The sequence below is a fragment of the Poecilia reticulata genome, linkage group LG1 (genome assembly GCF_000633615.1).
Source record: "Poecilia reticulata strain Guanapo linkage group LG1, Guppy_female_1.0+MT, whole genome shotgun sequence".
Lineage (NCBI taxonomy): Eukaryota > Metazoa > Chordata > Actinopteri > Cyprinodontiformes > Poeciliidae > Poecilia > Poecilia reticulata.
In genome coordinates, this window is record NC_024331.1 from 11,771,023 (window position 1) to 11,784,964 (window position 13,942).

The 13,942-nt window shown below is 38.3% G+C and overlaps 1 protein-coding gene across 1 annotated transcript in view; it reads left to right on the top strand.

The window, feature by feature from the left end:
- Nucleotides 1-4,642: 4,642 nt before the first annotated feature.
- Nucleotides 4,643-13,942, top strand: part of pkd1a (polycystic kidney disease 1a) — a 75,758-nt gene continuing 66,458 nt past the window's right edge. Inside the window, exon 1 of the mRNA XM_008410790.2 lies at nucleotides 4,643-5,215. Coding sequence (XP_008409012.1) covers nucleotides 4,941-5,215 — 275 coding nt within the window. The 5' untranslated portion in view covers nucleotides 4,643-4,940. The remainder of the gene's footprint in view (nucleotides 5,216-13,942) is intronic.

Genomic DNA, 13,942 nt, shown 5'->3' on the forward strand with positions numbered 1-13,942 from the left:
AATGATCAATATTAAAACTGGAGAACTTGAATAATATAACAAAAAAATACAACAATATAAGTTATATTGCTAAAAATTGGGAGACCGCCATGTTTATTTCCATTTAAAATTCATAAAAAAGAATAATGACAGGGCAGCGAGACAGGAAGTGTGGGTGACATGTCCCCCTTCTGCACATTATGCCCATGTCTTCAGCCCTGGGGGCCACTGGCCCCTGCCGGCCCTTGCCAGCCCCTGCGTAGAACTGCCCATGTTTGCCATAGTCTTTTAAAATGTCAGTCGAGGTGGTTGTATTCCTGCTTGTTATAAATTCCTTTTTTTGCAAGTGGCGTCTTCCAGTTATTCTTAAAAAAAAGTTAAATTGAACTGAAGAGTCAAAATAAACATACCATAAAATTTAAAATAAAACAGGCAACACTCTGAAAAGTTGAAATAACTGTAAAAATAAAAAATAAAAATCAGCACAATTTGATTTTCCCTCTTTTGTTTTGCTTCTAAAATTTTCTTTTGATTCTTATGAGTTATTTTTTATTTTTGTTTTGTTTTTTTAGCTCAAATGTCATTCGAATACCACATGGAGGCACCAGATGACTGGCAAGTTCAAACTTCCTTCTTTTTAAAATAAAGAGCAGAAGCAACTGTAAGATCATCCTATCCATCCAGTATGCGGATTTCCTTGCAATAATCTAACTGTATCTGTCAAAAGAAATAAAGCAACAAGCATTGTAGACATGATGGACTGATTTTGTTGCAATCTAACACTTTAAAAAGTAAGAAAGGTTTTTAAAACTTTTTTGTTTTTTTGCTGTATGGGTTTAGGTCAGCGCTCTTTTCTGTCTGTGTCGTGTTTATAAGCCTCTGCAGGTTTAGTTTTAGTCCAAAATGCCTCCATCTGTCTGTGGAGACCCTTCCTCTGTCTGTCTGTCTGTCTGTCTGTCTGCAGGCTCCGCCCCAGCTCCCCCTTTCTTCCTGCACTGCTGCAATAACACAGACTGAGGCCTCAGTAAGTGCCGTTTTCCTGGCTGGCGGGAGGACCCTCCCCATAACCAAACAGGAGCCGAGCTCATTTTACCTTCGGCCTGTCCAGACTGGACCAGTTCAGGACAGAAAAGTACAAAATACACCAACCGACTCCAACAACCCTGCAGGTTGTATTTACAGAGCTCAGTTTGATGTGGAAGAAACCGGACAGATTAGTTGGCGGAGATGCAACGAAAAGGACGAATCAGCCTTTCAAAAATATATGCAAAAACTGTGTAAAATTAAAGGGCATGGAGATGAGCTTCGCTGTCTGACAAGCCTGAGCTCCGTTATTCTGTCAGCGAGTCAAACGCTGACAGACATTTATAACTCACCAGGTAGGTAAGAAAATGACTTGAAAAACATTTTCATTATGCCCTAAATACTGTTTTGTTTTATCAAAGTAAGTCGGTCTTATCAGGACGGAGCTCGATGAGACTGCTTCAGTTTATTTACACATTTTCTGCTAAGTGACGCCTCGAGATTGAACTCATATAAGAGATTAGATTACATTTCAAGCTGTCATCTGGCCTAAATTATCTCTCCAATTACACGTATTCTGATGAAACCCTGATGTTTCGCCTTCATCTGCAGCTTTCGTGAAGTCACCAGAAATACTCGCACAGAAACTCTGCAGTGTTCTTGTGACAGAAACTTACTAAGGAAATTAAAATCAATTTTCCACACATTTTTGTTCCTCCTCCTCAGGTTTGTGATAAATTTACAACTGCTGACTTTACGTGAGCAGATTAATGGAAATTGAAAGTTCAATTCAAATTAAACGATGACCTTTTTAATGCGGGCAGACTGTTGGCAAAAACCTTCGAAGCTGAATAAATGTAGAGTCGTCAGGCGGCTGTTCCTGTTTGGTTTTTCTCCAACGAGCGTCACCAGGAATTTTGTGGGGACAAACCCATGTTCTACCGTAATCTGCAACACATTTAACAGTGATTCAATAGGAAATTAGCAAATTTAACATCTCTAAAAGTCCCTTTGCTGCCTACTCAAAAATATCCTGGTTTTGGTTATTTTTTCCAAAAGCTGAACATTAAGATAATATCTGTCATATTGAACGTTTCAGTCTTTCATTAGTGAGGTTAAGCTCATTATAAAAACTGTTGTTTTCAGGGACAATGTTCTCAAAAGCTAAATCAGTTTTTGAAAAAACTTTTTTTTTTTAAATCACTTCAAGTGAACCAGCTGATTTAAAAAAAAAAAAATCTTTGCTTCTGTATGCTTGTTGGATTTTCAAACATAAAAATCCAAAATACAAAGAAACCATAAAGCAATCAATGAAAGCAAGAAAATATGTCTGGGATCATTTGTTGCTTCAGGATTGATGCATCGTTTGTTTTGAGAGCAGATTTCAGTCTGAGCAGAGCTTCGTGTACTGGCACCATCAGCTACCATAACATTTGGCGTATTGTTTAGTATTTTATTTGAAAGAAGGAAGAAAAAAAACTCAAGTCACTTTTTAGATGGAGCTATGGATTTTGACAAGGTCTATAAATGTTTATATAGTTCAAAACTTCACGCAATATTTGCTTCCACTCTCTGTATGCTGCCAGTTTTGGCCAAAGCTTTTGATCCTAAACCTGGTTAAAGGTTGTTTTTTTTAATTTGTGATTAAAAATGAAAAAGACAAAATAAGATACTTAAACCCCAAACACCTTCAGAGTCGCTCAAATATTTACCTGCAGTGGAACATTTTGTACCTCCTTTTCACACGTGTTTTGCCTCCTCGGCCCAAACCTAACGCAGCGAGCCGATGCCAGCCAGGATGAGGGGAGAGTGATATTGTTGTGATTCTTTTCTTTGTGCAAAGCACCAGATGCCTGCAGGGAGAACCGGTGGGACCCGGCCAAGGCAAACACCGGGGAAACGCCTCAAACACGTGCCACGCACAGCTTCAGGAAGTACTGCAGGGAGAAAGAGGGAGATGTGGGCAGGGAGGAGCGTCTGGTCCTGAAGCCTGCCTTTCACATTTGTCACATTTTCAGCAGTCGCTGTAGTTTAATCTGGAAACGCCTGTCCGGTTTGAGATTTCAAATACTGCGGGGAGAAAAAAAAAAAAAAAACATTGACTGCGTACTTTAGCAATGTTGCTGTAACATGAGGAGAGTATTTTATGGAGTATTTTACAGTTCTCACACAGTGGAATTAGGGTGGGATTTATTATTTTTTTTATGTTTTTAACACACAGATTGTTAGAAATGTGGTTATAATTGAAGAATCAACAAATCAGTTCAATAGATTCTAAGATAAGAATGGAAATGTAAACGTTAGCTGTGAAAGGAAGACACTTTTAAGAACTTCTTTCTGGACCACAACACAATGACGAGAGCTCATTTTCCCAAATAAGGAAAGTTTAGGAAAACGTCATCAGACTCATAGACTCGTAGCAGGAGAAAAATGTTGAAAGTGCAACTGGTAAGCGCTTATGAGCCCATTCTCTAATCTTTTTGATGAGCAATATCAAGATATTTACGTTGTGACAGGAATGCAATGGCAACACAATGTTTAATAATCAGAGATTTGGTGACTTAGATACACAACATCTATTTTTCCTGCATTTAGTTTTCCTATTTAAATTCTTCATTTCGAAATTCATCAACTTAGCTGAAACGTCTCAATGCAAATTAGCACAGAACCATATAAAAATGCCGCCGTGCAGAGAAAACTCTTCCCTCCGTGACAGATGCCCCGAAGGCCTCGACTCTCATCTTGTTTTACGTCTCTCCGGGTTTTTGATGAGGTCCTGCAGGCGGGGGAACAACAATCTGTTCTCTTTGAGATAGATGTCTGTCTCAAGCACCGCCTGAAGAAGATCAGGATCAAGAGAGCCTCTATTGACATTTTTGAAGCGCGACGAAACTGTTTATGTGACAGTGGTGCAAAATAAAAATAAATAGAAAACCGCACCGTGAAGGGTGACCATGTCTTTTTTTTTTTTTTTTTTAAAGAGGACATTTGGCCCAGTCCTGAAACACTTTGACCATACTCTGTTTACTTAATAAAGACTTTTGACATATTTAAAGAGCGACTGCTCTATAAAAGATTCGTTTTTACAGGTCAATAAGTACAAAAATGACTTATGACCCTATTATTGTTGCATTTAGCAAAAAAGAAAATAATCACATTATTAACCAAAACATAACATGTAGTCTGATTTAATGTTAAAGGAGTGAATAAGATTGCTATAGGCAGTGAATTCCCTCATACAGTTTCAATAGTATGAGCTTGTATTTTGCAATTACGTACTTTTCTGCACTAAAATGTTTGTTTTTTTATTAGTCTGATCCAATATTTTAATCTAAAATTGTATGTTTTCATTAGCTGTTAAGGGAAAGAATCATCAGTACTCACTTAGTGAGTTGAATTACCGAAATAAATGAAACGTTCAATATTATTAATTTCAAATTTTTCAACAACAGCGTCAACCTAAAACTCTGCTCGTATCTTAATTCAAATGGTGACTAAAATAAATCATCGTGTTGGAAAAACGCGCAGTAATAAGATTCCTCCTCTGTCATTCTCCCAGGATCTCAGCGGTGGCTGTGGGAACTGCACGGAGTGGAAAGAGGAGGAGGAGAGAGGAAGTTCTCCCAAACTTTTCTCTTTTTTTTCCTCCCTGAAAAGACTCTGGAGACGTTCCGTTAGATTTCCAGAGGAGGGGGGTTTGATCAGGAAAAAAACGTATAACTCTGTGTGTGAAGACAAAAGCGGACTACGAAGTGTATCCCTCTTTTTTTATTTTGCTCTCTTCACTTGAAAGCCGTGAAAAGTGGAAACGCGTGTTTTTTTCCCCCTTCCTCTTCTTTTTCTTCCTTTTTCTTTTCTTTTTTTTTTTTTTTTTTGTTTGTTTCTTCTCTGCCTGACGGGACTTAGCACCATCAGAGGCGATGAGATGTGAGTGAGCTATGCCTTGTGGAAATGGACAGACTTTATCCAAGCGAGAACATGGCGTCTGCGTCCCGAGGCTTAGCTTCTTTCCCGGTCTGCTTGTGGCGCTGTGCTGCCTGGAGGTGTGGGGCTCCGGGCCGCACGGTGGCGGCGGCGGCGGCTGCAGCCCCTGTCCCGTTAACTGCAGCTGTGCGCCAGCGGGGCCCCAGCGGCTCTGCGTCGTTAATTGCTCCAGCCTCGGACTGGAAAGGGCCCCAGCGGCTGCTGAGTTTCCGCCGACCGTCAACACGCTGTGAGTATTTCACAGGATGAAAAAGGGCAAAAAAGAAAAACTTACGCAGTACATAAATATCGGTTATCTCAGAGCCGGCCCGAGGAATTAGCGAAAAAGTTGCTGCATTGAGCTCCGAGGCTTGGGTCCTCCTCCCTAAAAGTGTTTAACCACTCACACAAAATATATATCTCAGATTTGAAGTTAAAGAAATTGTTTATAATTCTCGAAAACAAAAAGAGCAGAAATACAATAGCTATGATACAGAGGAAAAATATTTGTCATTTGATAAGGGTCATTCACTTATTTGTTTATTTAATCGACTATGTAGCTAAAAACTTCATAATAAAAAATATTCATGTGTTTCCTCCTTGCTGCTTCTGCTGGATATGCTCTTCTTCTATGTTCAGAACGATACTAATGGAATAAATTTAACCTTGAGTTAAAAATCACGACACTATCACAGTGTTTACACAAAATTTAAAAGCAAAAGGATGTTGCATAATCTAGTGTCTTTTGCACTCCATTTTAAACAAGTCTTTAAATAGCATTACCTCATTATGAGTCACTAACAAGTGACTCATAATAAGTCACTTATTAGGAGTGACTTAGATTCACACCATGACTCTCTGAGCTGAACATGTGTTTCTTGGAAGTGAAAGGAAGGTGTAGTCTTTCAGCCAGCTGACCGGCAGCCTCTTTTTAAGGAACAACAAGATTTTAAGGAACAGCCAGTTACATTTCCCACACAGCCACTGAAGAAGTTAATGCAACAAAACAACACAAAAAATAGAACAACCCCTAAGACAGTAGAAAATCAAATCAAATATTTTAAGTACTACAAACAAACCAAACAAAACTTATTATGCCAAGATATCTGACCTTGAAACTGTGCAACATTTAGAGGTTTTAGTTGCTATTTAAAAAAAAAAAAAAACTTACCTCAAAAACAGGTCAGCAAGTTAGAGAAATACTTTTTTTCTAAAAGTTTATTTACTGTTATTTATTTAAGAAATAAAGCAATCTGGAATCGGGGCCCAAAATCAAAGTCACTTAAGGCCTCATAAAATCTTGGACCGGCTCTGGTACATCCAAATAGTTTAACCAAGTCTTTCCACTTCACATCATTTGCTTTACAACAATAAAAACAATAGTTTCACATCTAATAACAATAAACCTTTTGAATCTTTTTTCTTATTTTCTTTATGTTTTACAGCAGATTAAATAATATTTTGCTACTTCTGACTGAAATCAACATCAAGTTAATTCACCATGTTATTGTGTTAGCTTTTTTTTTAATGCGTTATTTTTCTCTTTCTGATTCTTAATATATTCTGTCAAGCTCTATATCAAATGTTGTGTATATACTCAAATATGGAGCATCTTTGCATTAATAGTCCATTTTCATAGGATTCTATTATATTTTCGTGATTTTTTTCACCTCAGCAGCTAAAATAATTATGACCCTATCAGACAATTAGATGTAGTCATGGCTGATAGATGCTCTGTTTGGATGAATGTCATCCTTTTGACTTTGCATGTCACCTGCACTGTGGAACATATTGAGCTGGAAAGGAAACTGGGATTTAAGGGAAAAACAAACATGAAGCCATTCAAATGAGCATTAAATATAGAAAGTTTGGGTAATGTCTCATACAAGTTTCAAAGGTCAAATAGCTGATGACATTGTGTGTGTGGGGGGTGTGTGCGTGTGTGTGTGTGTGTGTGGGGTGTGTGTGCGTGTGTGTACGTGTGCATGTGTGTTTTAGTATGTGATGTATTATTGCATGTGTGTAGTATGTGAAGCCTGTGTGCGTGTGTGTGCGTGTGTGTGTGTGTATGTGTGTGTGTGTGTATGTGTGTAAGTGGTCACCTAAACCTTAAAGCTGCTGCTTGCGGTGTGGATCAGTCCTGAGTTTCTGGTCTGGTCAGTGAGAGAACATTATGTTCTGTGCTGTTGGAAGCCATATGTTACCCATTATTTATTTTCACTCCGTATATAGTCTTTATTTAACCTAAAATCTTAACTTGCTCCGGCTCATATGCAATCACTGCTTTATTTTTTACTTAAGGTCTTGGATATGCTGGAAACTTCACATAAAAAGCTGCGTAGTTCATACATCATGTTTTTCTTTTCCTTTTTTTTTTTACTGCAGAAAATCAATCTCTGCTCCTTCTAAAGAATGTATATGTTGGCTCATCTTACATGTGCATATTTTTCTTGAATGCTATCGATACCAGTTGCATAAGAGAAGACGAGCAACTTGTTAAGTGTTTCATTAATTACAGACAGATTCCCAGTCGGGTCAGAATAACTGACTGTAACATGTGAGGCTTTACTGAGGGGTTAATTATCAGCTTGCTCCATGTAGGTGATTGACTGCAAACACTATAGACATTTACTAATTAGGCGTCTGGCTCATATTACCGGAAGAAGACACTGAAAGTCTTAAGCTGAATTAGGCAAGAATAGACGTTTAGGCTTATAATTATTCATCTGCTGTGCCTGCAATGTGTCTAAAAACCTGCTGCTTGTTTTTTGTCTCATCCCTTCATTCTGTTTCTTTAGGAAACAGAATGAAGGGAAAGAAAATATGTGTCTGTTTGGTTGACTTTTTTTTTTTCTGTCTCGCGTGGATAAATGCATCTCAAATGGTGCCACAGCGCAAGAAAAGTGCATTAGGATCTGAGTTTAATATGTAGGTTGTTGCACCAACCAAACACTTCACCTACACCAGATTATCCAACGGGTTTTGGTGGGGACAGCGTGATGCTGGGGGCAGAATCTGGAAAACATGTTTGTCTTCACAGGAGAAAGTCTCATTGCCATTTCTCTTTTGTTGAGTCTCACTCTAACCGGTTCTCGTCTCTATTTGTTCTTTGCCGTTGTGGGCAAGAGTGAAGACGGCAGCGCGGACGGGCTGTGGACGAGACTCAGATGATGTTTGTAGCCCTCAGCAAAGGAGAACTTCACGGTTGTGATTCTGATGGTCTCAACTTAGCAAGGATAATTCAGTTTGTTTGCATTTTAGAGACTAACTGCTGACCCAAACATAATGAGAACAGCTCAGATTAGCTGATTAATTTCCGTCTGTGTTGTGGCGCATTATTTCAATTTTTTTTTTTGTAAACTTGCAACTGTTTCGATTTATGTAATGCAGTCAAAAGATGTTTACCAATAGCCACCCATGAACTTTATCAAAAGGAAAAATCCAAACACAGAAAAAAAAAACCAAACTAACAAACGCACGTCATGGCAAACTATTGCACCGGCCAGCGCAGAACTGTAACTACCTCCGACAGAACGTCGACCAGAGTTGCACCGTTTCTGGATTGCGTTCCTATTCTTCCCTGAACTCAGCCACATTGAGAGGCATGTTGTTAGAGTACCAGTACAGTCCTACAGTAGTGTCAATCTGTATTGGTCAAACGTCTCTGTGTACACTGGTAAGTTACCAATGTGTTGCTTTTTACGGCTCATTTATTGTCCAACTCAATAAGTGATTTTGAATAAGCAGCCTAACACACACATCCCCCGTCCTTAGAAATGTGACACAATCTTTAGAGACAACTCGACAGACTCTCTCTGCTATTAGAAGATTTGTTGCAAAGACGCGTGTGCAATCAATAGGCGTTTGATATTGTCTGGTGGATTTGAGTATATTTGGAGCTGAAATGACAGTGTTGATGGAAGGACTGTGTCTGGTAAAATCAAGAAAAACTTTCCTTTAAGCATCAAGTAGAAAAAGCTGGGAAAGAGAAGTCATCTGGTGGTTGAGAGGTTTTCAAAGGATTTAGATGCTGGGTAAAGATACCGGATTCTCGGTTTTGCCGTACGTAATGTTAGGGTTTTCTTCTGAATGTTGTGTTTTGTATGCTTTTCTGATTGGTTTCCCTTCCCCAATATTGAGTGGGTTTGTTTATTCTCTGCTGCCTTCAGATTCCCTCGGTTCTCTCAAGTTTCACCTCCCATCGACAACAATCAGCACACCTGTCACTCGTCCGGCAGTCACACAACTCTTGTTGTTTTTCTATTTTCCGAGTGCGATTCTGCTGCTGCTTTGCTTCCTGCTCGGTTCTTGCTACAAGTTTTCATTGTGGTTCTGAATCTTGATTCATATTTGAGTTTTCAACTCTGTCGCGATGTGCCTCCTTCATTTGACTCCTTATTACTTCAATATACGGTAGGCTGTAAAAAAAAAAAAAACTGTTTACAGCTTTGACCTTCTAAAGTTAAATTATGATATGTAGCTCTTTCAATTACTTATAACAGATTTTTTTTTCCCAGTATGTCAGCAACTTACTTAGATTATTTCTATTAAGATGTAAGGGGAAAACTTTTTAATCTGTTCCTTTTCAAATTTTCTATCCTACTTGTTAATTATTATGTACAAAATATTAAAATTAACCTATATTAGGTACATTATACTTGATACGGCTTACAGGACTTAATGGAACGTGTCATTGATTTAATTATGTTACTTTAACTTAAAATTGGCAGAGCTTAATTAAATTCTGAGGACAGCAACAGGATTTGCGTCAGAGTTTCTTCTTGGACAAAGCCTTCTTGGAAACCTTCACGCTGTGATTTTTACTTTTACACGAAGCAGATTTGTAATTTCAAGCTTTAAATATTTACGGCATTGCTACTTGTAAATCTTGATGTGCTCAATTTAAAGTTTCAGTCAGAGCTTCAGCAGAATCAACTGGAAGAAACCCAAAGTTGAAATCTCATCAAACAAAACAACATGGCCTCCTTCTACATGATGATTTCTGCAGCTCTTTACGTTTTTTTGTACATCTGTCAGCGTGAATCCCTTCTATAATTAAGATTTATTCAACTTATATTGGTAAACGTGTTGCATCAGCGCTTAAATGCATAAATAGTTGTGTGTCATGATCCACAGCTGTTTGCACTTTGTTCCCACTTGTGTTTTGTATTTAGATCATTTTAGTTTTCTTGTCACTAGGGCCTGTCTGTGTCGGTGCAGTCATTTGTAATTCACCCTCGTCTCTTCATGTAGATTTTGGTCCTTAGGTTTAGCTAGATCCTCTGCGTCTCCGTCTAGTTTTCTCCTGAGCTCGTCTGGTTCACCATGCCACACCTCCACAGCATTCAATCTGCTTGGTTTCTTTCTTTCATTGCTGGATTCTGCTTGGTTTTCAGTTTCATCACTGAATCAAATCTCCATCACTCGTCTTCCTCTTCCTTCCTGTTGACATTTGGTTCCTCCTCAACCCACATCAAGCATCACACAGTGGAGTTGTGATGGGGGTTTTTTTTGTAGGTTATTTTGACAGCCTGGTCTCTGAGATAAACAATGATTGTGACGGGCTTCTGGGATGCAACTAGAGCACAAGTCGGCTGTGATGTGATTGCTAAACAAAACCTGGAGCCAAAGCAGACACCTGGAAACAGAAATTGAAACAATTGAGATTTCTGCCTTCCATCACAAACGCAGTGTTGTTTCTGTGTAGATGTAGCACACAAGTGATGCTTTTTTTTTATGTTTTCCTCCTCAACATCAGCTGCGGGCCTATTTTTGAAGGGCCCAGTTGCTGCTTTCAAAAGATTGGCAGTTGTCCACCTTTACAAGAACGATATATTTGTGAATTAATGCGTTTCAAAACCGCCTCTGTGGCTGTGCCTCTATCTGGCCCCGAATGTAAATACGCTGGATACACCCTCCGTTAAAGAGAAAAAAAATAATCCAGTGGCAGCGGAGTGCTGTAACTTTGTGCAGAAGGAAGTTGGAGGAGGAAAAAAAAAAAAAAAGCACTCATGCTCCACACCGGCCCATCTGCTCCAACCCACACACATAATAAAATCTCATAACACTTTTTTGGAGGATTTTGGAGCTCTGAAGTCATTTCTGGGAAATGCTAGTGAAAGGAAACCTCTTCAGTGTTTTTTTTTAAAAAATGTATTATTTTAAGTGCCTGTCCTTCGTATGCAGATTGCTTCAAGGAAAGTCGGACAATACACTTTTGTCCCGAGGCAGAAGACTTTGCAAAAAAAAGACCTTTTAAAATAGGATAGAATAAACTTTATTGATCCCCAAAGGAAAATTGCTTATTAGTTGACAAGCTACTCCATCCGCAGTGTTAAATATTAGTAAATACGATTGTAACCATAATGTAGATAGGTGTAGTGTTGCAAGTGATTTAAGTATTACTAAATATAGATGAATAAAGAAAAAAGAATGATGGTGGGGGTTTTTTTGTTTTGCATTGTATAGCAGTGTTGTTTATTGCAACCTGCTCTCTGCTTAGCATATCAAGGTCATGTCTGCTTGACTCTGATGAAGTTTGTGGTGTTTCCATGGCAGCAGGATGCACATACGCAGAGATGCGCCGCAGCCGTTTAGCTGGAGCTGGCTTACTTGGTTCAATGTGAGATTGCAGCAGGTCACGATACAGCTGCGCAGCACATGGGACTGGATGTAAAAAAATAAAACATTTCCCCACTTTCGTTTTTCACTGCGTGTCCTCCGACCTCGCCGCCTCCTCCGCCAGAGGTGGCCACCTACCTTACACGCAGTCTGCGGACGGAGAACGAGTGGGGAAGGCTTTAGCGCTCTGACAATACTCGAGGGAGAATTTGTTTGGTTTCCATGGCAAACGTAACCCATGACATCACCCGCAGACGTTCAGACATTTCAGCTGGTTGTAAAGGAGAACATGAGGCAAGAAATGAGGCTGACTTAAGATGGAGCTCAACGTCTTCTTCCCTGTCTGTGCCTATTAGTCTGTGGTCGCTGAGGTTGTGTTTTTACTGGATGGATCCAGAACCTGCATCTGGTGGTCCAAAAATGTTCATTTTGTTGCATGGCTCCAGTAATAGTAAAATAATTCATAATAAAAAGCATAAAAATATACAATAGATAATAGACCTTTAATTTACCTTTATTTGAGTTTTATTCCTTGACCTTTATTGTCCCACTGTGGGGAAATTCAAGCGTCTGAGTTCACAGCAAGATCAGAGAGGATTAAAAATGCATATAAAGAAAAACAAGATTAACATTAATAATAACATTACACAGCATAATTGCAGTGCCGCTAACAGAAATATTGGACTCACGACCCAACTGAGTAGGATGACCTTTTGAATGTATATAATGAGCATGTGTTGAACATTAAAAAGACAACAAACTGCTCTGTAATACAGTATATCAGTGGAGTGAAGGTTCTTTATTATATTACTGACTTAAAACAAAGTTTCCACAAACACATTTGCATCTGCTACAGCTCCAAAGTAAGAGCAGGCGGGTCGGACCTCAAAGAGAGAGAAAGAAACTGATAGGAAGCATTAAGAGCCTGTTTACTGCAGCATCTTAGCATCACTTTGAATATTAAGTCCCAGTGAATCTTTGTAGAGAGGGTAGTTTGACGTTTTTCATTCCAACAGGAGAAATCAGTGCTTTCATTGCAATCTGAAGCATTCTTTTATGGCCGCTACGCTCATTTATCTCAGTTAGGAACTTTTCAAATCAAAGATGGCTTGTTTGACGTCATTGGGAAATTTGAGGGTTTTTTTTTTTTCTCTGACAAAAGGGGGAAAAAAGGGCTTTTAAAAGTCTGACAAAAACAAAGAAATGCTAAGGGTGAAAACGTTTTTTGTTTACTTCAGTTGATAGACTGATGTTTCATGTTTGAGTTTCCCTTACAAAATTTCTTCCCCCAATAAAAGCCACTTTGTTAACTTTAATAAAAAGCAGTCCTCTGAGTTTTACTGTAAGTTTTTATCTCTTTGGGTTTCTGTCTCTTTTCTGTTCTATCCTCGTTTAAGTTGGGTCTTTAAATTTCTCTGTCATCTCACGTCACTCATCCTGCCTGCTAAAGTATTTCTTCTTTCTTTATAAAATATGTTTTAGTGTGCAACTAACGAGTATTTTAGCAATTGATTTTTCAGTCAATTATTCTGATAATTGACTGAATAATCAATGAAATGGATAAAAAAATTGCATATTCTGCACTTTTTTTTATTTAACCACTTATCAAACAATTCTACTTATTTTTTTAACTAAAAAAATAAGTAGAATTTTTTTAGTTAAAAAAAGAACAAAACAAAACAAAACATACCATGCATTCAGGACTGGATCAATCTTATTGTCTAAAATCCAATAAGATTGAACTCACTTAGTGAACATTTGATCATTTGTTGCAAAAGACGACCGAACGTCAAGATTTTACTAAACATCGGTACATCGTAGTGCTGATTTGTTGATTATTTTTTGGATAGCAAAAGGTGTTTACTGGGAGTTTATTTTTACAGAATGAGAAACGGGCGAAGCTAAAACTATTCCTCTTGAAGAGTTCGGTGTAGAACAACATGACAAAGGTTGTTTTTGTTGTTGTCTTAAAATGTAAAATATCTAACTTCTTTGTATAGTTTTAGTTTAATTACAGCTCCGATGTTGTTCTCTCAACCAACGGCCTTTTCTGAGTCTGTACACTCCCATTAACAATTAATCCACTCCTAAATTAGTCAGAGATTATTTCAACGATTGATTAATTTAATTATTTTTGATTAATCGTTTCAGCCGTGGTATAAGTTATATTTTCAACTACCTCCTGTTAAATCATGCATGGGAACTAATGACTTCATGATGAGGTACACTCGTGACAGATTATCCTGGATGGGAATGAAATCTGTAATTTTAAGCGAAAAAAAATATTTGGAAACATCTGACGTCTACATTCAATTAAAATGTGGAAAGTTTCAGTTAGCAGTATCTCACATAAATA